Consider the following 25,805-nt stretch of genomic DNA (forward strand, 5'->3'; position numbering starts at 1 on the left):
TCCTCTTTCATCTTCCTCATCTGGATCACTTAGATGATGTCATATGAGGACTCTGGACTATCTGCTGAGGGACTAGACATGGTGGCCGAGCGTAACAGAGGAAGTATAGAGTGTTCAAAACTTTTTTTGGTAATTGCTAGTCGTTTATTTGTACAGGTCACTGGTAGAGCAAAGTGCCAAGAAGTGAGAAGACTTTGCCTGGACTGGGAGGAAAGGGAAGACTCATGAGTCAGTGAAGGTAGCGTGTGGGGATGTGCATTTTGGAAGCCACTTTGATAACACAGTTTGAGGTGAGGAGTCAGTTTGAAGCCTTAATGGAAGGGGTCAGGAGAAGGGCTCAGGAGCGAGTCTGCAACGAGCCGTCCTTTAAATGGTTGTTCTAAGGTTCCTTCCAGCTCCAGGGGACAGAGAGAGAGAGGGAGAGAGAAGGAGAGGGAGAGAAAAACAGAGAGAGAGGAACAGAGGAACATAGGAAGGAAGGAAGGAAAAAGAAAAGAAAAGGAGGGACGGAGGAGAGACATGGAGGAAGGAAAGAAAGAAAAAGAGAAAGGAAGAAAGAAGGGAGGGAGAGAAGGAAAGAAAGAAAGACGGAAGAAAGGAAGGAAAAACAAAAGTTCAATAGATTATTGTCAAAACATCCCGATCGCAACCAGTGCAGGCAAAGTTTCTGACATCTTCCCCTCGGCGTTGAACACCAGTGACTCCCTTTACTGGGAAAGGCTGGGGTTACTACCCTGCGCTTCCAGGACGGTGAGCACGGTGGGGACACCACGTGGTCCCAGGGAAGCGGCGGCCCCCCGCAGGGGCGGAGCGGAGCGTGGGTGTCGGCGGCCCGGGCCAGCGGAGGCGGGCCGGGAGGGCGGCCCCGCGCCTTTTCCGGGCCCCGGGCAGCGGCGGGAGCGCGGCGGCGGGCATGGCGGAGGCGCGGCCGGGGCCCGCGGCGGGGGCGCAGCTCAGCGCGCTGCCCGACCACTCGCCGCTGCTGCAGCCCAGCCTGGCCGAGCTGCGGCGCCGGGTCCGCGCGGCCGGCGCGCTGCGGGCGCCGCGGCCGCTCAGCGACGCCTTCCTGCTGCGGTTCCTGCGCGCCCGGGACTTCGATCTGGACCTGGCCTGGCGGGTAAGGGGGCCTCCGTGCCGCGCCCGCCCCGGAGGACGGGGCCGGGAAGCCGCGGCCGAGCCCGGAACCTCGGAGACGCCCGCTCGCCGGCGGGACCTCGGCGGGGACGCGCCCCGAGCGCACCGGGCGGCGGGCGCGGGTGTTCTGAGGAATCCCGCGCTGGTCCTCCCAGTTTCTCCGGGTCGTGGAAACGGGAAACCTCGGGAAAAGCTGGAGCCCTCTGGGGTGAGGGCCCGTTTGACCTCAAACACGGAGACCTTGCCCTCGATGAGTCTCCTGAAGCTATAAAGTTTGGGGGAAACGTCTTACTTTGTGGCAGAGGCGGTGAGATGAAACAAAATTGAAGCTGAAAAGTAGGGAACCTAGACTGAGTCCATTTTAGCAGGTAACTCCACGTGCAGTTGGGAAAATGAAATTGCCTGTAAAACTGAAGGTCTAAAGCCGAATTTTAGCCCCCAAAAGTATTATTACTAGTAATACTTAAGTGTCAAGACAGTAAAGCGGTCCAGTACATCTTTTGAGTGGAAGGATGGGGTTGAGGACATTGCTATGTGTTTTCAGGTATCTTGCAGCTGGTTGAGAGCAGGGCGGTGGGAAGACAGGAATCAGGGAGAAGGATGCGACCTTGAATTCTGTCCCTTTGGGCTCAGCATCCTCACCTGTGAAATAACGGTAGGAACGCCTCCCTCAGTGACTGGTGCCCAGGACTGAACATTAACCAATTTAACAAAAAACGACGTACCCAGCACAGAGCCTGGCATGTAGTAAGCACTCAGCAGTCGAACCTGACCTAGCCCTTCCTCCAGGTGGCTCCCTCAGTGTCACACAGCCGGCAGCGAGGCAGAGGAAGTATTATAGTTCGAGTCCCGGCGTGTCTCAGTATGAGGATTCTTGTTGTTGATAAGTAATTCTTAACTGAAAAAGTAAAAAATATAGGTGGTAAAAAATAATCCATAAGTAGTAAGGAATGCAAAGTAAGTTCCTAAAAGTAACTTTATAAAGGAAAACATTTCCCACCCCAAACCTTAGTTGGCCAACTGCCTGCCCAGCAGTGGTTACTGTTACCTGACCCTTACCTTTCCAGCTATAAGCTCCGTTCACACAAGCTAATGTATATGTGAGCACATTTTGCCTTTTTTTTGCCCAATTTATCATAGAGATCAACCTATTTCAGCATGTGTATTATTGTTATTCTTTTGGGGTGTGTGCTATTCCACTGTATCAATTTCATATATTAAAATGTATTAACATATATTACAACATATTGTAACACTAATACATGTATTAAATGTATTAATCGCAATGGTGCCATGCGTGCTGTTCATTCCTTCATTCAATGACTATATTTTTAATTCCTACAGTTTGCTTGGCAGTTCACAAAATACAATAACCATGACAAATGGGAGCTCTTCCATCACCAGCTGGGTGTTTTAGTATGTCTCTGTACGTCTGTCATTGTGCAAAAATAGGAAAATCCTTACAGGAGAAGTTCGACTTGTGTAACTGCTGGATGAAGTGAGATGTGGGTCTTCAGTGTTGGTGAATATATCAACTGTCCTCCAGAGTATCTGCACTTATTTTATTGCTTCTATATTACTTAATGGTACCTTCTTCCCACATTATCACCCACACTGTTTCATCCCATGTTTGTGATCTGTGTGTCAACCTGCTAGATGAGGAACTGGTTCTCATTATTATTATCATATGCATTTATTTAATTTCAAGTGAGGTTAATCATCTTTCATATATTTAACATTTTAAAATTCCTTTCTAGTTAACTGCTTGTCTTGGCTATTTATTTATTTTCTTCTACTTTATTTACATAAAATATAAAAAAAATTTATTCATAAAACATCCTTAAATGTTAAAGAAAATAGGCTGTTGTCCTAGTTCATTGTTTGTCTCTTGACACGTTAATGCTATTTTCTTTCTGTGAAGCATTTTAATTGGGATCTTTGGTTTTCTGTTATTGAGCTGTATGAGCTGTTTGTATGTTCTGGGGGTTAATCCCTTGTCAGTCACATAATTTGCAAATATTTTCTCCCATTCTGTACGTTGTTATTCTGTTTTGCTTATAGTTTCCTTTGCTGAGAGAAAGCTTGTAAGTTTAATTAGGCCCCATTTGTTCATTTTTGCTCTGTACAGAATTTTAAAGTTTTTATGTAATTAAATGTATTGATTTGATTGTTCTCTGATTGCTTCTGGGTTTCATAAGCTCTCAGGTTTTGCAAAATTTTCTCTAGTAATATATGACTTCTCTTTTTCATGTTGGAGTTGTTGACCTACTGGACTTTATTTTGACTTTTAAGAATGAAATACGAACCTATTTATTTTTGTTCTGTCAGATGGCTACCCAGGGATCCTGATATCTACTCAGCAGCTACTAACTATGAAGACACAGTCTCAGGTCCTATGAAGAGTGCAGTTTAAATGTGGCGTTAAACATATATATGTGTAGGAGTAACTAACAATTAGAAGTGTTTAATTACAAGTTTCACTTAGTTGCTTTTTAAAAGTAATATCTAAGTCGAAAATGAAATAAAATTTACCTCCAGCCTCTCAGATATACATTTTTTCTGTGTTATTTATCTTCCTGAATTGCTTTCATTGCATCATGTCCTTGGAGAATTGGCTAGCAGGATGCTGTCTGAATACACTGGACAGGAATCAAGTTTCCGACTGTGAACTCTTTGCCCTATTTTTCTGCCAACTGGGAAGGAGAAAGAGGGTTAGAGGATGAAGCTATTTTTTCATTTTCCTCCACAAAGGCAGTTAATTCAACTCTAACTCCCTTGTTAAGCTTGTAAAAGACCTATGATCTTAGTGTATGAAGGAAACTTAGTAAGGCCCTCAGTTATAATGAAATTTCTCATTATTCTAGTTTTTGTATTTGAAGTTATAACAAATTAGCGACTTTTTAGAATTCTACTAGTTTCTGGGGTGCCAGGTCCTTTGGTAAGTCGTGTTCATGTGGATTATCTCAGTATTTTCTCACTTTAGAAGAAACTGAGATGTAAAGAGTAAGTAACTTGTTCGAAGTCACAGTTATTAAGTGGTAGAGCGAGGTTTTGAACTTGGGTTGAACTCAGGGGAGCCTGTGCTCTCAAGTACGCCTTCCCCTTCTGTTTAAAAACACTGAACATAAAACAACCAGCTGTTAACCCCTGTCTGTTCTATACATTCTTAAGAATTCCTATCTTGTACAAGTGAATATTCCAGTTCCTTATATTTTTGCTCCATGTAATACATTTTAAATTCATTAATTATTTTTATGGTTTTCCCAAAGACTTAAAAGTTTTCAAAATTCCATTGACTCTCCCTGCTCATTTCCCACTAAATGCAGCTTCTTTTGTAAAACTTACCATACCAGCTTGTCAGGTTCAGTCTCTGCTCTGCCCCTGATGGTAGTATCTTTGAGGTTTCGTTTTCTTACCAATAAAATGGGTAACCTCTCAGAATGGTTGTGAGGGGGAATTGAAATTATGCCTTTAAACCCTATAAAACTGGCACACTTCTTTTCCGAGAGAACGCCAAATGGCGGGTGACGCCGGTGCTGCGGGGGGCCCCGGGGGCCCCGGGGGCCCTGGGATGGGAGGCCGCAGTGGCTTCCACGGAGGCTTCGGCAGCGGCGTCCGGGGCCGGGGGCACAGTCGAGGCCAGGCTGAGGCCGTGACTGCGGAGCTCGCGGAGGCAAGGCAGAGGACAAGGAGTGGCTCCTGGTCACCAAGCTGGGCCGGTTGGTGAAGGACATGAAGATCAAGTCTCTGGAGGATATCTGTCTCTTCTCCCTACCCATCAAGGAATCTGAGATCACTGACTTTTTCTTGGGGGCATCCCTGAAGGACGAGGTTTTGAAGAGTATGCCTGTGCAAAAGCAGACCCGTGCTGGCCAGCGGACCAGGTTCAAGGCACCTGTCGCCACTGGGGATGACAATGGACTTGTTGGTTTGGGTGTTAAGTGCTCCAGGGAGGTGGCCACAGCCACCCGGCGGCCGTCATCCTGGCCAGGCTCTCCACTGTCCCTGTGTGGCGAGGCTATTGGGGGAACAAGGTGGGCGAGCCCCACACCGTTCCTTGCAAGGTGACTGGGCGCTGTGGTTCTGTGCTGACGCGCCTCATCCCTGCACCCAGAGGCACTGGCATTGTTTCAGCCCCGGTGCCCAAGAAGCTACTGATGATGGCTGGTATTGATGACTGTCACACTTCTGCCAGGGGCTGCGCTGCCACGCTGGGCCACTTCGCCAAGGCCACCTTCCATGCCATCTCTAAGACCTACCGCTATCTCACCCCTGATCTTTGGAAAGAGCCTGTGTTCACCAAGTCTCCCTGTCAGGAATTCACTGATCGTCTCGTAAAGACCCACACCAGAGTTTCTGTGCAGAGGACCCAGGCTCCAGCTGTGGCCACCACATAGTTTTATATGCAAAAAACAAAGTGAACAAAGCCTGGAAAAAAATAAACTGTCACAAAATGGTTGTAATTCTGTTTGAAAGTATATGAAAAGTGTAAGAAGAAACATACTCTATTGCAAAGCATAGTTAAAATAAGCCATAACTTTTTCTATTTATTTATTCCTAATTGTGGTACAAAACAGGTGCCTTTCAGTAATGAGTATTCATTTGCAGGCAGGTTTTTTGTTGTTGCTGCTATGAACTTGTAGGGTTTTGTTTGAGAATTACTAAGTAGCGGCTTTTACGTCATTTACGTCATGTATTCAAGTCACCTGGACTCATGTATCAGTGGAAGAGTAGTAATCAAAACATCCAAATTTAGAGCTTTCAGTCTGCAAAAGTTAAGTGTCCAAAGTATGAGGGTGATTTGTGCATCTTTACAAAAGTCATTTTTTCAACTGTGTGACTCTAGCTGGTTTAATGATATATTACTTTATTCTTTCCTGTAACACGTGTGCCTGCTTCCCGAGTGCCAGCACTCTGTAGAGATCAGTAAGCTGAGGAACCTGCCTCTAGTACCTGAAAGACCCCTTTTACTGAAGCTACAACTTTGATTATTCCATGGGGAAAGAAAACCACTGTTTCTGTATTGGAGCTCACACACTGCTTCTAGTGTTTTGCTTGAATCAGAATTAAAATGACTATTTTTACATGTGCTGGAACTATCAAAAAGGAATGAGCGTTAAAAATGCTGTTAACACTTATTCTGATGCCTCTTAAGACAGAGGGAGGAGGAGAAATTCACCTTATAGAATAGAATGAATGTATCACGATCTACAATGTGTCTTTTGTTCTTACCGCTTTTGGAAACTGAGATTTAGGTCACCAGTTATTTCTTGGTTGGCAACTTGACTTTTTTTCTTTCTTACCTCTCTGTTGCATTTAACTGTTAGTAACAGTCTCCTTTTTTTTTTTTTTTTTTTAGAGTTAGGAAAAGTTTATTAAATGCAGAAGTGACAGAGAGGGAGAAAGAAAGAGAGAAAGAGAGGGAAACAACACCAGAGAGAGAGGAGAGAGGAACAGAGCAACCCAGATGCCTTTTCCCTCCCTCCTGTACACCATGGTGCCGCTTCTCTATGAGCCAACCAGATTCTCTCTTCCTCAAGCCATTCCCAGCCATTGACATTTCCCAAGCCTTTACTTGGTTTTTAAATTTTGAATTTGCAGTTTCTCCCGCAGATCTTTACTACCTTGTGGTTACAGTCATCATGTTTATTCCAATAACTCTCAAATACAAAATTGGGGGGTGGGGAGGGTAGAGCTCAGCGGTGGAGTGTGTGTTTAGCAGGCACGAGGTCCTGGGTTCAATCACTGGTACCTCCATTAAAAATAAATAAAAATAAATAAACCTAGTTACCTCTTCTGCCCCCCAAAGAAACAAAAAACTAAATACAAAATGTGTCCTCTCCTTTCCTCTGAACTGCAGTTCCGTGTAGCTAATAGATCCCTTTAAACTCAAAACAAGTATATTGCCATTTTAGAAAAAAAAAAATTGAGAATGCCAAAAATCATGACAAGGAAAATGGAAATATAATAAAGTTTAAATGCGTAACTTGATGTCAGTATTCTCCACAATACACTGACAATGTCTATATTATTTGTAAATATAATGTAACCATTTTTGGTGGCTCATTTGCGAAAAAAAAGAAAACAGGTTTTTTTTTTCCTTCTCTTCTTTCCTTTTCTTCTTTTTTAATTATGCCCACGTATGCTTTACTCATAACCCTGCAAGGCAGACACTGAGGAACAGGACTCAGAGGAGTTAAATACGTGCCCAAGATCACACAGATAATAAGGGGTGGAGCCGAGGTTCTGAAGCAGCAGCCTGGGAATTTCATTACATCACACTTGTCTGTATGGCCCAGTTGGTCACCCACAGGTCAGATCCCAGGAGAGCAGGGACTTATTCTGTCCACGGCTGTAGCTCAAGTGCCTAACACAGTGTGTGGAACATTGTAGATGCTCAAAAACATTTGTAGAGTTAATTCAATTGATTTCTGTCTTCCTTGTTTCAAGAAAGACTAAAGGTGGATGCTTCAGTTATCAATGGCTGAGTAACAAAAGGCCCTCAAATCAAGGGACTTAAACCGCAGCTATTAATTTGTGACTCTTCACTTTGGGCAGTGCTCAGTGGGGATGGCTTATGTCTGGTCCACGTTGCATGAGATGGGAATGTGGCTGATGTCAGACTGGCTGAGATGGCCTCTCGTCATCCAGGGCCTCGCTCTGCATAGATTCATTGTTTAGTCATCATCTTGCATGATCTGGATCACAGAAAGCAAAAAGCGAAGACCCCAGGCTTCTTAACCTAGCACAGTGTCACTCCTGTCAAAGCAAGGCAGGAGGCCAGCTCAGCTGCGAGAGGAAGGAGTCAAACGGATTCTACCCCTTGGGGGAGGGAATGACATGTGTACACCAGGAGGGGAGGCACTGTTGACAGCTGTCTTTGGGAGTCTAGCTGCCACAGGAGACAAGTAAAAATTGCTCATCTTGGAATCTGTGGCTAACTCCTATCACCTGAGACCCTTGAAGAGGACACTTTTCGTTTTCACTAACGATAACCCCAGACTAAAACCGTGGCTGAAGAGACGGCAGAGGCCTTCTGTCATGCCAAGGCTTTCATTTTTACAAAATGCTTACCAGGTATGCTATCTGCAGACTTTTTATTTCTATTTTATTTTTCAGTTACTAAAAAACTACTGTAAGTGGAGAGCAGAGTGTCCGGAAATAAGCGCAGATCTCCATCCTAGAAGTGTCCTTGGCCTGCTGAAGGCCGGCTACCTCGGCGTCCTGAGAGCCAGGGACCCCGCCGGCAGCAAAGTCCTCATTTACAGAATCGGTACGTCGCACGCAGCGCCTCCACTTTTTTATTTTTCTTGACTGCCGTGTTGAAAGCCTCCATGAGTTCATGCATAAGAATTTCGCTTTTTAGGTTTTAACTTAGGTTCGTGCAGTTTTTTTTAATGTCCTCCAAATAGAACAAAACTGGCAGTTGTGAGAAAATTATCCCAAACCAATGAAAACCCTGCTTCCGTCCTCCCACACAGCCAACCACATCACCTGAGAGAAAAAGAAAATGGAAGGGAGAAATAGGGGGCGGAAGGTGACAAGATAAAAAATAAAGTAAATAAAACTCTTATCCGCCATCCAACATAAAACAAGTCCAAATACGATTTCTGAGCTGCCATAATACAAGCTCCATGAGAGTGTGGATTTCATCTGGCCACTGATGCTTCCCAAGCACCGAAACCAGGGCCTGGCACATGGTGGATATTTATGAGATACTTATGGAGCGAGTGAGTGAGCAGGGGTGGGGTACAGCCCCAGGCTGAGGAGCAGGAGTTCCTTTCCCAGGACGATGGAAGACTCAGTGGAGAGCGGCACCCGGGGAAATGCTGAGGAATCCGTGTTCCCTGTGCCCCTCTTTCTTTTCACTGCTTCCCCTTCTCGCCATTAGGTCTCCCTAGTGTTTCCTGGAGGTTGGGGGCCTCTGACTTCTGCCTCCCCCTTAGACCTGTGTGTCATTAAGGACGGCGGGTAACCAAGGGCCCACACGGCCCCAGCATCCTGTCATGGCCCAGTGGAAATGACAAGGATAGCCAACATTTCCTGAGCAGAATCTTACGAATTTATTATTAATCTCATGGAAGCTTTTACATCTGTAAATATTCTGGGGAACTTAAAGAGATTTATAGATTTGCTTCTTCTGCCTGCTCTTAGGTAAGATGCCTGCCTAGAACTCAGCAGTTTGCTAATCTTGCAAGAAGACACTGCATTTAATTCTTGAATGGGCAGCAGAAGACAGGAAAATGAGTCTTTCGTTTGTTTGTTTGTTTCTTTGCTTCAGCTTCTGGGTCATATACAACTGGGTTAATCCTGTCTATGAACCAGACATCACAATGTCCTTTCCATCCTTTCCTTGCCCCTCGTGTGTTATAGGAGGCTGAATGAAGTATATTTGAGCTGGGTTAACCATGGATTGATTATTCAGATTCTTACCAGGAATTAGAGGCTTTTAAAAACAAAGCGCTATTCTACTGTGGTGCTTTCGTAAGAACATTCCTGATTATTCCTTATCTTTCTCTATCTTCAAGTTTTTCCTTGCTGTTAGACACTACCATTAACATTTAAATCTCTTAAGGATCAGCCATCCAAAATGAAAAAAATCCTCCTCCTCAATCACATTAAGACCTTCCAGCCTCCATCCCAGCCATCTCCCCACACCCCTGTTTCTCAGCAAACCTTTTTAAATTAGTGATGGTCTCCGTCCACGCTCTCTCACAGTTCCTCTCAATGCCCCCTGATGTGGTTTCACTCCCACCTCTCTGCTGAAATGACCTGGGCGAATCATCAGTGACTTTCTTTTCACTGAATCCAAGGGATACGTTTAGTGCCATTTCACTTGACCGATCGATACAGCAAACCTCCTCCTCTTTTTTGGGATATCCTCTTCCCTTCTCTGATGCCACGTTCTCCTGCTGTTTCCCTCCAACTTAACTGTCTGTTTCGTCTTAGTCTCCTTTGCTGGCACTGCCTGTTCTGTCCTCCCTTTAAATTCTGAAATTCATTAAGACATTGGCCTTGGCCTCCTCCTCTTAACGCTACTTTCTCTTTGTACTATAACGGTGATAGACAAGAGTCTAAGACCGTTCTTGCCATAGACCTGTAAGCACAAATAACTCCCATATTTGTATCCCCACCGCAGCATCCCTTTGTCCCCAAAGCTCCATGCAACCAGTGCCCTATTCCAGTTGCCTCCATCTGGACATCCTGCAGTCACCATTTTCACATCTTCAAAACTGCTTTTGATCTTTCCTTCCCCAAACACTTCTCTTCCAGTCTTTCCAATCTCAGTAAATGGTACCACCATTCTACCCAGCTGTCCAAGTCAGAAACTTTGGGTAGTTTTAGAAGTTTACCATTCCTTAGTCATGAATCTTTTTTTTCGCCCGTTGATCTTGTTAAGCGCTTCACGAAACGTTCAGTCTGAAGATTTGCATCTTTTTCCAGCTTTGAAATATTTTTCTCCACTGCTACTATTCTTTCCTCCTCTGTTCCCTGTTCTCTGTCTTATTGTCCTCCAGAACTCTAATTAGCTGGCTTTGGAAACTTCCGGATCTAGCTGCATGTCTCTTAACTTTTTATTCATATGTATTGACTCTTGGCTCTTTTGTGCTGAGATTGAGAGAATTCCTCAGCTTGAGGAATTATTCACTCGTTGTATGTGTCTTTTCTGACGTCAGTCCCAACAACTGAGATTTGCTTAAATTGTCACCTTTCTGTTTCCAAGACCTCAATGGATTCTTTTTCATAATAGCCTATTCTTATGATAATAGCCTACAGTAGCTTTTGTTCCCCCAGTGAAACTAGTTTGCTTCTTTTAATGTTTGTCACTTTATTAGCTGTCTCCTTGAGTTTTAGTGCCTTTGTCTATGGAGTTTGGGTCCTCTCTTCGTTGTGTGGCTGTGTTTTTAAAAATATTTCAGTTCTCTGTGGATACATACCTTGTTTCAAGATGGCCTGCTTGCTTATCCATTGTCATTTTGGCATGCCATGGCCTGCCCCGGGGCTGGGAGGGGAGGGGAGGACAAGAATGTCAGTAACTCCTCGGCTGAGCAAGGTATTCCTTGTTTGTCCTGGGTGTGGGCAGTTCCCTGGGCGCATCCCTGTCTCAGCTTTCCAAAGCCCACACATACTGTTCTAGCTTGTGTGAACTTGACTCTGCCACACGCTGCTTGCTTGTCGCGGAAGGGTGTCAGAGAGATCAGCCTGCCTGTCTGCTCCCCACCCATTTCCCCTAGCAACCTCTGTGGTTACTCTAAGCCCTGCATCACTCTTCATAATCCCAAGCCTTGCTCTTTCCATTTTCAATACCTTTGAGCTCCGAGCCCCCGCCAGAGGCATTCCCACCTAGAGCTGCAGCCCCTCCTACGTATTTTGGGCTGTAGTTTTATCTGGCAATCAAATCCAGCCTGCATTCATTCTTTCATCTTCCCCACGCTCTTAAAAATCTGCTCTTTGCTAGGGCTCTGAGGAAGGAGGAAGAAGCAGGCACCTGTTCTTGGACCACCAGTTTGATCTATTATTCAATTCACGATTTTGTACATGATTTATTTCTCTGGATCCTTTAAATGGAATTTGTTTCCTTTTGTAAATCTTTCTGATTCTTTACACAGTGCTGAGATATGACTTAATTTATTTGTTTACTTTTTAAGCACAATGGGACCCAAAAGTTTTCATGGCTTATGATGTGTTTCGTGTGAGTCTAATCACATCTGAGCTTATTGTCCAGGAGGTGGACACACAACGGAATGGAATCAAGGCTGTCTTTGATTTGGAAGGCTGGCAGTTTTCTCACGCTTTCCAAATTACCCCATCCGTAGCCAAGAACATTGCTGCTGTTCTTACAGTAAGTGTGTGTTTTTTAACTGTTCGGGATAATACTTCCAAATAGTAGATATAAATTTAGTTATATGTTGGACAAAGAGAAGGGATAGTACATATATTAGAAAATCAAATAAAATTTTAGAAATGTTACATAGAATTCAGTAATTCTAAGAGGAAGAAGTAGAGTGTTATTAATTCAAAAAGAGAGAATGTTGCAACAAACTAAAAATAAGTTCAAAATTTGGAACCACAGAATTTATACATTTAAACAATAATGTGGTAACTTTATCTTTTTGTCATTTAAATTTTCTTCCTAAATTAAAAACTGACTCAAAAAATAGTATTTATGGCAATGATACAACAAAATGTCACATAGATTTTTTGTTAGTATAAATTGGTACAGTTGTTTCAGAAAAAAAAAGTGAAAAAAATGGCCATCATCTTTGACACAATAATCCTGCTTTGGGACACCTGGCTAAGGAATAATCTTAAATGTAGCAAAGACTTTGTATATAGTGACAGGAGCTTCCTGTGTGCCGGGACTTTGCTAAGTGTTTCAGACGCATTGCTGTTTAATGGCTACAAGCAGCCCATAGCATGCTACTACCATTTTTCCCACGTTACAGATTATTTCACTATGTCAGAGAGGTGACATAGTGATGCCCCCAGTCACACACATTGTCAGCAGTGAAGCAAGGATTCCAGTCCAGGGCATCTGAACATAAAGGCTGTACTTACAACCCCCATGGCCTTCTGTACAGAAGGATAGTTACTAGAGCATCAATTTTTGTAGAAGAAAATTAGAAAGAGCTTATTTGTCCAGAAATAGGAAAATGGTTACTTATATGATGGTACATCCATTGGATAGATTATTGCAACAATATTAAAACTCACAATGTTTACAAAAATTGTATTATATCAATGAAACAAAACAGGGTGCAAATTACTTAGAGAGCATACTAGCAATTCTGTTTAAAGTAAAATTACTCCTAGAAAGAACCTGAAAGGAAAAGCTCCAAATTGATAACATAGCTGTAAAAGCTATGTGTGGGGGGACAAAAAAGAGTTTTGCACGAAAGAAACTTGGCAGGAAATATCTCTATATTAATAACACATCTTTGGGTAGGGAAACTATTGATGAGGTTTTTCCTTCAATTCTTAACTTTTTAAACCTTCAAAAAAAAAAAAAAAAAGCCTATATTACGTTGATGTGAAAGACCGATACCCGTGTCAAAAATTTAAAGGTGCGTGTTTATAGTACTATTCTTTCAACTTTTATGGAAGTTTGATTTTTTTTTTCCTCAAAATAAAACGGGGGTGGTGGGGGGAAGGTTAAATATGAATATCCAAATGACTCATTGGTTTAAAACAAAACTCACTGGTGTTTTAAAAAGCACCTTTATATGTGATTGGGGAAGACGTTTTTCTGTGTCTTATTTATGAAAGATGCAGGTATCAAAATTCTCTGCCTAAGGTACAAGGTGAGACCTTTTTAGAGACCTTTTCTTAATCTAGTGACAGTGAACTATAAAGCAGGTTACTGTATTGATAGAATAATTTTGAAAATAAAGTCACACTTTAGGGACTGCTGTAAGTTTAGCAAGTATCCAAAGAAAGTGCTTGTCTATAGAATTACATATTGATTTATGCTTTGTTGTTAATAAGACTTTTTTATTTTCCAAAGGATTCCTTCCCATTAAAAGTTCGTGGTATCCACTTGATAAATGAGCCAATCATTTTCCATGCTGTCTTTTCTATGATTAAGCCATTCCTGACTGAAAAAATTAAGGGACGGGTAAGTAAAACATAATTCAAGTCACTATTCATCTCTACCAAATGTTCCACTCCTTTTTTATTTAAAAATTGCTTTATAATCTCCAACTCCCAACACATACCCAGAATTAGTCCAATGTTTTGAATACGTATCTAAGAAGCCAACTACTTTTATACATTAAAATCTGAATTTTGAAAAATCAAGTTAGTGAGGCTGTGGAAAAACCGGACCTCTCATACATGGCTGGTGTGACTGCAAAATGGTATATTCCCTACAGGGGGCAGTGTGGTCATTGTTATCAAAACTACAGCCTCCACGTCTCTGGGATTTTATCCCACAGCTATACCTGCACACAGACAGAATTACATACACAAGAGGATTCACTGTAGCAAAAGACTGGAAACTACAAAGAATTCATCATCAGGGAACTTTTCAAATAAACTATGATACAGCTACACAATGGAACACAGTAAGATTTGCAGGATACACTGTAAAGTGAAGTAACATGCAGAATAGTGTTTATGATATACTACCTTTTGTATAAAAGCAGAAGAAATCAGAATCCATAGTTATATTTGCATAAAAGTTATCCTTAAAAGGCTATACAACCAAAGTGGTTACCCATGTTGAACAGAATAGAGATATGGATGGGATGGATGAGGATATGGTCGGGAGCAAGACATCTCACTGTGTATCTTTTATCTTGCTTGGACTTCTAGCCACGTGAATGTATTATCTATGTAAATAAAAAATAAATATACTTAAATCAGACATGTGTAACTGAAAACCACAGTACCCAAGGTATGTGACTTAATGTCATGTTAGTTAAAGCAAAGAGAGTTGATATTTTTTTACCTATCTTGTGGAGTCTTATCTCAGGTAAATATCTAATATCACTTGAGATTCTTCCAATGTTGAAAAGAGAATCTGAGGTCCCCAAAATGGCAACCACTCTTCTACATTAATCTGTAAAGGATAATTCTTAGAGCATTCATTTAGACAAATATTGACAACATCCAATGCTTGAACACAAAACAGGTTTTAAAGGCTTTGACAATATAAGTATCAAAATTATATAAATGTAGAGGTAATATGAGTTGTAATGTAGCATATTTGGAATTTTAGGAACTATATATTCCTTCGTATTACGAAAATGTAACATCTTGCATCTGGGCAGACAATTATGACCCTAGAGCTTCTTTTGAAATTTTCCAGCAGGCATTTCCATCTGTCTTCAAGAAGAACCACCCTTACGAGGATGAGTCCTTTCATTCTATTATTTTTATAAAAGTCAATTTTTTTGTTCATGTTTTTTTTCTCTTCAGTATAGCTTAATAATAGCTGGCCATCCTCTTTTGAACCCTGAGAGATGCAAAAATAAATATTTTTATTTGGGGTTATATTCTGGATCAAAAAACCCCAAATACAACAATAAGCCAAACCTCATAAAGAGGAGAAAATGAGCAAAAAAAGGAAGAAAAATTAAAAACTGAGAAGTTAAATGAAGCATTTCAATGAAAGTTAATTGACATGAAACAGACTTACCAAAATGGGGAGGGGAGGAGGACCAAATCCAGCCACTTCCCTCTTTAAACAATTTGGCAATACCCTGTGACTGTTCTTATTTTCCCCTTCCTGAGGAGATAGCTGGATTTCTTTTCAGTTCGCTGATAATATTTTGAATATTTCAGAAAAAAATCAAGGATTAGGCCTGTGAGGTTCCTGAGTACAAGACACTTGTTTCATTCATCTTTTAATCTTAATATCCTAGCACACAGTAGGTTCTTATTAAATGGTTGTTGAATGTATGGATGAATCCTAGCAGATGAACAAAGGTTATTTATGTATTTATTTTTAACAAGATGTGCTTTCAATCGAAGGTTCCAAGTCCTTATTTTAACTTTAGGACATTATATGGTCAATTTTTATAGCTTAAAAATTTGAAAATTTAAAGTTTTCAACCATCACAATTGTCTCTTACTGTGTTACTAGCCAAGAGTATCTATCAACTGTGCCACACAATTATTCCCACATACCTGGTGTGATCAGGTAAATGCTTTCATTTAACATAAATAAAAGGAAGTACATTTTTACCACCTAAAGAACAGTCTCAGGATATGAGATATTTTGCTAATAATCACCTATAAATTAGGGAATAGAATGTATAAAACGACTTTATTTAGAGTTTTAAAAATCTACTTTTGAAAAAAAAAGAGTATCTTTTTCACTAATCTTGAATAGTTGTAAGAGTGCAAATACAAGAAAACAGTAAGATGATCAGATTCACAAACAGCACAATCTAAGCATAAGCAAATTCATTAGCTTCCTAAGCGGAGGAAGAAAGGATGCAGTATCAGCACAGGCTCTCGCATCCTAGGAGGTACCAGAGTGTCTCCCTATTTTACGGTGTTGATTCTCCACTGACGTCTACTGCTCCGAGAGGCAGAGGGCATAGGTTCTAAAACATTTTGGCTGTTTCAGATTCACATGCACGGGACCAATTACAAACAAAGCTTACTGCAGCATTTCCCAAACATTCTTCCACTGGAATACGGTGGTGAAGAATTCTCCATGGAGGACATTTGTCAGGAGTGGACAAATTTTATCATGAAGTCTGAAAATTATCTCAGCAGCATTTCACAGACCATTAAAGGAGAAGTTATCTAACGTGAATGGCTTCCTAATTAAAAATACATGAGTGAGATCTGACCTGGTTATATGAGTGAAAGAAAAAGAATTTTTAAAACTAATTAATGCTTTTCTGATTGACTGTTTTAATGTAAAAAATCTAACTTGAGCAGCATGGGTATTTGGGAAACTTCTTTACTTGTTAAATGCATTTTCTTTACCTTTGAAGTAATTAAATGTTAGTATATCCTGAAAGCTTATAAAAGAGATTCCTGATTTTTGCACTTGCAAGAAAGTTCTCTCTCAAGTACCTACTCATGTGCACCTCCGTGTGTTTCTGAAGAGTTTTATTTTAAACAAGTTCTCTGGTTACACTGGCTTAGCTATAAATGTATGACTAGTCCACTGAACAGAAATATTAGCATAAATCAACTGATTCTAAAAAGTCTATTCACACTCATTTTGGGTGTGTCAGATTAGACTATAAATCAGATTAAAATCTGAATACAGTTCTACGTAGTTATTTCTGTGGGCCAGCAAGGTAGTTCATCTCAGGGAAATTCTATTTTAGCATATTTGCACAATAAACTTTTGATTGAAGAGTCTACACGCGATAAACTATCGTACGTAGCATCTGTAGGTCTCTGTGAAATGACTCATGTTGATACAATTGACCACATAGAGATTTAGAGATGGAATAATGCCTAGTTGTCGTGTGCATGAACTCTTATTTTTAATTGAACAATAACGCAGCTACCCAAGGGAAATGAAATGTTTACATTTTTTAAATCAGTGTTAATTACACCTGGACCTTTTCAGATTACTCATGAAATAATCTGAGTTTTACTATATTATCAGAATTTCTAGCCAAATTCAACAATTTATATTTACTTAACCTAACCAGTAGTTAAAATGTGCTGTTTGTACTATAGCTGTGTCAAAGCATATTTCATTTATTGAGAAAGATATGTCAATATTGCTTTCAGTTGATGACAATTTTAATGGTATTTTATAATTTTTCAGTTTTATTTTAAACATGAAAATGAAAGGACACAGCGTACAAAATTTGTTAAACATTTGTTAGCTTAGTTGGGTTTCAACATTAATCATACAATAGTATCTTTGTGAAAGAACATGTAAAGGGCGTTTTTCTTCATAAGAAAATCATTGTAATCAGGTGAGCCGGTAGTTAGGATTCTCTGTACACTGTATCTGTGAAAAATTGAGAGTGACTGGGAATGTTCTTTAGAGAACGTGTTTGATTTAGCATCAGGAAGCAAAGTTTATGTTATAACTTTTATTTAAAAAATTAGATCGTGCCTGTTTTCTATAAAAACGTTAAAGTCTTCTTTACCAAATCACACAGTTTAAAATTGTGTAATTAAAAATAACGGCAGAATAAAACCATTTAAAAAGTATAAACGATAACCACAAAAAGCCCTGGTTTACCCCAATTTTATTCCTAGAAGAAGGTTTACATCACCAAGTTCCACTTAATTTACATTTGGGTGCTTAAAACACTTTTTTACGACACTGTGAAGGAATGATTACTTTAGCACAAGAATAAAAGGTACTATTTTTAAATGTCTTTTAAATATGATTCATTAGTGATGTTAACAGTAAAGAGAATTAAAATAAGCCAACCAATAGAAGTACATTTCATGATAGGACTTTGAATTTTTTATAAAATGCAAAAGTTCACTGAAGGACATCAAAAGAACAATGTGAAATAAGCAGATAATTGTATAAGGTGGCAAGATAAACAGCTGTTGAACTGTCTCTATTACTTTACTGTGATTGCACCATATGTGCCTTTTAAAAGATTAACACGTGCTCATTGTGTTACTGAACTGCATGATAATTTATTTGTTTTAATATTGTTCAAAAGAAAATAAAGATCTTTCACACAAACTGCAGCTGTTTGTTTTTCATTTTTCAATATGAGTATTAGGTATTCTTTTTCAAAAACTACTTTTCCTTACAGAAAAGTTTAAGAAAAAATTACTGCGTCTAGTTGTCCATTACACAAACGTTGCAGCTTGATTTTTCCCTGCTGCTCAGTTCAACACCATCTTCTCCCATCTTGCTGTGCTTAAAGGGACCATAGGTTAATTTCATAAAACTAAGCTATGCATACTTCAGAAGCTAGAGTGTGTCACTTCATGAGATAATTTGATTTTAAAACTGCTATTAGCCCGAAATCATGATTTCAATTGTCAAACTATTTTTCTTACAGAAATAACACTGAAGCCCTAGAGCAGGTAACATCTTTGCCACCTACCTGAATTAAGCCAGGAGCTCACAAAACAGGTCAAACATACAAACAAACCCCAAACTCAGCAAACTAGTAACATAGGGTTGTCTGAAACAATCCTTACTGGCCTTATATACTGAATTTCGCCCCACTTAAATGCCGTGGGGGAATTATGAGTTACAAAGATGGAACCAGACATGATGGCAGTAACATTAGGATTGGCAGCAGTACCTCCCCACTAATTCCCTGGTTAGCAAGGGCACACCCTCCTCCCTCCCCGAAGGCTAGCACTTGACTGACTGCTCTCCTCTTCTCTCTCCGAGTCCATCATCTGCATCTGGCTATTAAATATCTACTTCTAATAACACTGTAATTAATAATAATTCAATAACATTGAATTAAGTCCTATAGTGAATGGAAAAATTAACTCGATGCTACCTGGAAGAGAGGAAATATTTATCCAAAATAGCAAGATAAAGTACAGTACATGTTTCCCCTGGTATCTGAAAGTAGACCTTTCCTACTAAAACTTTCTTAAGCCAGGATGGAGTAAAGCTAATGGATATACAAAATTAATCAAGATAAAGCACAGATGCTCACAGACACGGTTCAGAGCTATGGCTGCTGAGATGCTGAGTGTGGTTCCCAGGGAAGGAGCATGGCCGGGCCCCTTCTTGCTGCACTGTCTCTATAATGGCTTGCCGCGAAACGAACACTGAGCACTATTAAGACTTCACTTTTTTTTTTTTGTAAAAGCAAAAACTCTCATTGGATTTCTTTTGGTTAGTGAAAATGGAAACAAATGTGGCTTGCAAAAGTGGCATAAAGCAAACTTTCCAAAAGCAGGGATACCTGTAGTGGTGGAAGAGCCTTTAGAGTGGTTCCAATGAAGTGCTTTGGGGGTTTAACAGAAGGGTCATTCCCACCTGGGCTAACTCAGGATGTGTTCTTACAGAAGGCGCTATTTGAAGCTGAGCTTTTCAGGAGAACTGACTTCCCCATCACTGGCAGTCAGACTGGAAGAGGGAAGCTATTCAAGAAACAGCCGGAGCAAAGACTTAGAGATGAGAAAGAGTGGGTCACATCTGAGAAGGCATTCATTGGCCTGTATTTTTGGAGGGAGGGGAATGGCGCAGGAGGGTGGGCCTTCTGCCTAGAAAGATGCTTGGCAAACAAAATACAGGAGGCCTTGAATGCCAGCTGAAGGGCACTCGAATGTATGAATTGCTTATTTTGTGCCAGGCACTATATTCGAGTCACATACATGTGCTGTTCTATCTTTGCTGAAAAAAAAGAGGCGAGTGGCATTATGCCTATTTTTACAGAAGACAACTGAGCTCTGAAAGTGTCCATTCCTTGCTCAGAATCACAGGTTTAGTAAGTGCCAGAGTCAGACTGAACTCGTCTGGCCGGGCTGTAAATCCACGCTCTGCGCAGCAAAACCGCGCTCCTAACGGACCCAATTCCCCGGGCCGCACGGACCCGCGGCCACCAGGTTCTATCAGTCCCGCCTGGAACTGTCCGGCCCCGGCCCGGCTCTAAGGCTGATCACCGCTCACCGCGCTGCCTGGGGCCGCCGGTTGCTCGCTGCTCCTGCCTTTGGGTCCTCCTTCCACCGCTGCAGCGCTCTTTCTGCAAGATTGTGTCCCCTGACCTTCCGCCGGAGCAGCACCGCGTGAGTGGGGGGTGAGTTGCTCATTGGCCCCTGAGGCCCTTCACAACCAGGCTCGACCAGTTTTTCCATCCTCACCCTGCAGGACTCCGCACCCCTCCTATACTCTCGGCACATCAACCTTTTCCAAAAATACCACCCCCTCCACACAAGACATCTCAGGATGGGAGGGGTGATGGGGAAGGGAGGTGAAGTGTATTTTGTATTCTGACCCAAATTCCTCAGAAATTACTCTAATCGTTAAGACTGTCCTGAGGCGAACTATGTTTGTTGGACGAGACCAACACACACAGACCCTTGTCTTCCGCCCAAACCTGCTGGCAAGGTCTCTAATTTCCCACTCTTTGCCTCCTTATTAATTAGCTGTGATTAGAACTATTTGTCATGATTGATTAGCTAAGGTTAAACATCTTCGTCCTCCTGACACTTGCTAACTGCAGAGAAAAACAGCTCCTGTTCAGATATCTGAGACTTCTCTTGCAGAACGACCTCTACTGCAAATTCTCCAGGAAGCCACGTGCCCACTCCTTCCCGTGAAGGTCTAAGGCAAAACCACCCTCCTGAGTGAGGCACCCTGATACACATCTGGGCCACTCTCCTTGTTGCTCTAGCCAAAGTTACATCCACCTCTTTGCTTGGCTAGTTTTTGTCACTGATAGAAGCCACCCAACATTCCCTGACAGTTAGGCAGGTGGTCCTGAAGTCCACAGGCGCTACCACTTCCCCTCAGCCTCACTCAGCCCCTTGCTACGTGAACGTCTGTACAGATGCCCACGTAACCGGGCCTCCTTCACCTGCCTCTGCCCTCACCCAGTCGCTGTGTTGAGACAAGCTTCACTCCTACGCAGACCCAATACCCAAACACACAATAAAACATCAGTAATGTAGACTTCTTGTAAAGCTTTCCTGTAGAAACGGAAAAGGGGGCTAAATTGTAGATCACGCAACAAAACCTCAGTGTACCTTTCAACAGTCTTTCTCTTTTGCCTAAGCTTGTTCCTCCCGTTTCTTTCTGTCTCCCTCCTCCTTTATTATGTCTCACCCCAGGGTTCCTCTACATCCATAACCCACCCTCCCTTAGCAAAACAAAAGCTCTCTTCCTGGACCCACCCTCCTTTAAAAGTAGGGGAGTGAGGTGCGATGGATTGATGATCATTCTTTACCTTATTTTTGGAGTTTTAATTCTAGTGTTATGCTTTTTTTTTTTTAATTGGGTTTTTCAAAGCTCATTTTAATCTTTATTGTCTTCTAATTTGAGCTAAACATTGTATCATTTCAAATTAAAGTTTTGTTTTGCTTTCTCAACCACTTTTAAAACTTGTGTTCCCTTATATATATTTCCACTGGATTCTAGGCAAGCAACAGTTAATTTCTTTCCATCTAGGTGAGGCCATAAAGAGTGAAGGACTTGACAAGAAGTGCCCCTTCGGGACTTTTTAGTGAGGAAACACTCGGTTTCAAACACTCCAGTACAAGTTCACAGGAAGGGACAGAGCAGAGATTTGCTCAGCCCAGCTTCCCTCTGCCCTCTGTGAACCAGGGAGAACTAGCTAGAGCGGGGTTTAGCTAAAGAAGCCTGCGGCTGTCATTCTGCATGGTCCCTTGGGTTCTGTTTTTAGCAAGTGTTCTGCCTGGAAAGATGCTAGAGAGGAAGATTTTTGGGGGGCATGTGATTTATGAGCCACTGTCCACCCCTGAAATGTCCTGCTTTATTAAACTTACTGGCTTCACCAAATGGGAATGGATGGCTAAATGTGACACGATGGAGCTTCTGGGTGTAAGTCACGTTAGGTAGGTTCCCTGACTTCATTCAGTTATCTCCGCCGCCCCCTCCCCGTCCTCCAGCGGCCTGCCGAGTTCCTTAGTGGGGCCTCACTGAATGCGTTGCCCTCTCCCTTTGAGGAGACAACTCTTTTGCGATCTCCTCAAACCCGCTTCAGGCTGGAGCAGTTGTGATGAGTGCTTTTTTGCCCAGAGACCAACGCTGGAGCATTCCTTCCCTCACCACCACGACGGTTCTGGATGTCAAGGCTTATGAAGAGCAAGGCAGAGGAGGGGAAGCAAATGTCTGAACAGGGTAGTTCAGAGGAAATTAGGCAAATTCTAGGTGGCCCCCCTGGCCACGCAGACAGCCATGCGGGAGCGGCGGGCGGCCATCCCCTGAGGCAAGGCAGTGTAGCCAAGCAGGCCAGGGACAATCCTGCCTCTCAGCGCAGCCACACAGCAGGCCCCCCACCACATAAGGGCACATCCCTAGACATACAGCTCTGGTGACCAGAGGGGAGCTTGCTCCTGGGCCCCATAGAACATCTCCTATGTAAGACTGCTTCTCGGAGATCGAGAAACGTAACTGACCAACCGCACACGTAGAAATAAGCAGGGAGAATGCGACAAGAGGAGGAGACAGAGGAAAAGTTTCCAAACGAAAAACACACAACAAAACCTCAGAAAAAATTTCTCTCTTCCCCAGTAGTCTCTCTGTCTGGGCCAAGACACAGCTCTATATTTAGCTCTCTTGTATCTGTATATGTATAGATATTTGCACCTTTTATCAGGTCCTTTATTTTTCTTTGCTTAACTTTTTCTATCTGGTTGGTCAGTTTTTTCCTCCTGTTTTATTTAGCTATAATTGACAGCACTGTATAAATTAAAGGTGTACAGCATGATTTGACTTACATATATTGTGAAATGATTGCAAGTGTCAGGATATGGATGTTCACAAAATAAAGAAAAAAAAGGGTGTTTTTCCCCTTGTGATGAGAACTCTTAGGATTAACTCTCTTAATAATATTCAAATATACCACACACCACATAGTGTCAACTATGATCATTATACGGTACATTACATACTTTGCACTCATATATCTTATAACTGGAAGTTTGTGCCTTTTGTGGTTGGTCAGTTTTCAGTGGCACCTCTGACTCCCACCTGTTACTGATACACAATTAATGATATTATTTTACTTTTCCCTGTCTCTTTCCCTTTTCCTCTCATTTTTTTAGCTGTACTCTTCCTACTTGGCAGAACATAATGTTTACATTCTATTCTTTGACCTATATCCCATCCTCATTTTAGTCTTACCTCATTAAATGCTCATTGACAGTTATTTTGCTAAAATTTTCTAGTCATCTTTTGTTCAGATGAAGTTCATCTCCTGGTTGGTTTTTCAGGAAGGGCATGTGAGAGCAGTGTTCCCTTGTTACAGCATGTTAAAGCTGTGTTTCTATAGCCCTCATACTTGAAAATAGTTCAGCTGCGTAGAGAACCTTTGACTAAGAATTTATTTGACTTTTTCTTGAAATGATGTATCACTGTTGCCTTGAGAAATGTGAGGTCACACTAATATTCTCACCTTCACAAGTAAATCGATTATTTTGCCTAGTGGACTTCATGATTTTTTTATTTTTCCTTAACACCCAATAATTTTACTAGAATTGGTTTCAGAGTTGACCATCCCAGGTCTATTTTTACCATTTTTCTCTTATTTACAGAAAGTTCTTTCGGATTATAGTTATAAATACTAATTCTCCTGAATTGCTTTGCTCTCTTCTTCAGGCAGGATTCCAATAATATGTACGTTGAATTGTCTTTTCTCATCTTCCATTTCAAGTACTTACTCTCTGACCTGTTTTACTTCATATAATTTTCATTCTCTTGGTTGTTTCCTTCATTTTTTTTCACTGATCTTTATTAAAATTCCACTTGAATCTTTTCTGCCTTAGATAGATGGTGGTAATTTATTCTTCATTTCTGAAATGGTTTTGTCTTTTCCGTCAAGTTTTGTCCTGATTTGATCAGCTCTTGTGGCATTCTTTCCTATTTTTGTCCATTTCTGTTCTTAGGTTGTAAACTTCAGATCTAGATTTGATATGTACCCACATTATTATCTAATGCTTGTTTAAAAATGTTTAATTTTAGTTTGGAGCTTGTTCTTACGGTTTTGTTTGTTCTGTTTGTTTTCTTGAGGGGTAATATTCATTAGGTGAAATGTTACCATTCAGCTTTTCTGTTTTCTTCTCAAAGTAGTTTTGTGTTGTGTTGGTTTGATTCTTTTAAAAGACACCTTCCCAGTTGAAAAGTGTTTCAATGTGCCAGTATAATGAAGTGCAAGTCCTTTAACAGATAGCGTTTTTCAGTGGTGGCAGTTGTGTGTATGCGGGGGTCAGGTCAGGTGACTCATTTCTCTTTTGTTTCTACAGGTGCCTTCATTTCCCCCGTCACTTCCTTCTTTCCCTTCACTGTCATGTCTTTAAGGGACACTGTCCTCTCATCAGCTTAGCTGCTTCCCTCTCAGAAACAATGCTTACCTGGAGCTGCCAGCCCTGGCTCCTTCCTGATAGCCAGTGCTGCAACCTTCCCAGACCCAGGCTATGTTCAGAATTTTGGCACTTTTTCTGTTAGGGTTTAATTTTGCCCATGCTTTGTCTAGATCATCCATGAGTCTTTCCTCTTTTTCAAAGATTCTCTGACGCCTTGCATCTTCAACAGTGGAGTCTGCTACCTATCAATTTTCTAGTAAATTGATGTTTGTGGTACGCTCTGTCTCCTAGTATGTCCATAAAGGCATGGATCGTGTGCAGTTTTATACACACTCCTTGTACATCTCATGGTTTTTTAAAGATGTGTGGACAGTCTGGTTCAGGCAGTTGACATAATCCTCTGGACTCCAGCATAAAACTTATCTGTTATCTCTTATTCATAGAGATTTATCTCTGTTTATAAGTAGCTCCAATTCATTAATTTTCATGCATCCTAATTATCTATTAATTATACAATGTATTGATTCATCCTTTTACCGATGATTTACATTGCATTACTATTTCACTATTAAAAATGCTATAAAGTACTTGTATACTGTTTTGTTTAGCATTTCCCTAGGGTACAGACCTATATGTCTAAAAAGTGCTGTAACATAATGTGTGCATCTTCACCTTGACCAGATATTGCCTAATTGCTCTCAAAAACAGTTGTAATAATTTACAAGTCTACCAGCAGTGTTAAGAGGATTCTAATTTTTCTATACCCATCTTACTCTTGAGGTTTACATTTTTGTCATTTTGATGGATGTGATGTGTTACTCCCTGATGATTAGTGAAGGTTTGAGCTGTCTTTTCATTTCCTTACCCATTTTTCTGTTAGGTTGTCTTCCTTGTTGATTTTAGTTCTTTGTACGTGCTAGAAATGAACACTTTTGAAATTCTGTATTTTGTAAATACACCTTCCAAGTTTGCACCTTTTTAACTTAGTTACACAGAAGTGTTAAAATTATAACATCATTAAACGATCGATTGTGTCCACTAACACGTCTGTTTAATGTTTTATGCAATCCTTCTGACTACCTAAGTCATGAGTGTACAACCTCATATTTTCACATAGAACTATATAATTCCTTGTCTTTCATGTTTACATCTTACCTGTTTATTTTTGTGTATAATGCCAGGTAATACTTTAATGTTTTCCTACGTGGACAGTCAACTGCTCCAGCACCAAGTTCATATTTACAACGGCTCCTCATCTCTTC

At 41.2% G+C, this 25,805-nt stretch overlaps 1 protein-coding gene and 1 pseudogene across 1 annotated transcript; both read left to right on the forward strand.

Moving 5' to 3' along the window:
- Positions 1-859: 859 nt before the first annotated feature.
- Positions 860-18,268, forward strand: TTPA (alpha tocopherol transfer protein). Its single transcript, XM_032470179.1, has 5 exons — positions 860-1,117; positions 8,254-8,407; positions 11,784-11,977; positions 13,640-13,750; positions 16,211-18,268. Exons 1-5 carry the CDS (start codon positions 914-916, stop codon positions 16,394-16,396), a joined length of 849 nt encoding a protein of 282 aa, XP_032326070.1. The 5' UTR covers positions 860-913; the 3' UTR covers positions 16,397-18,268.
- LOC102505723 lies at positions 2,978-5,577 on the forward strand (annotated as a pseudogene).
- Positions 18,269-25,805: the final 7,537 nt, after the last annotated feature.

This window comes from Camelus ferus, chromosome 29 (genome assembly GCF_009834535.1).
Source record: "Camelus ferus isolate YT-003-E chromosome 29, BCGSAC_Cfer_1.0, whole genome shotgun sequence".
Taxonomy (NCBI): Eukaryota; Metazoa; Chordata; class Mammalia; order Artiodactyla; family Camelidae; genus Camelus; species Camelus ferus.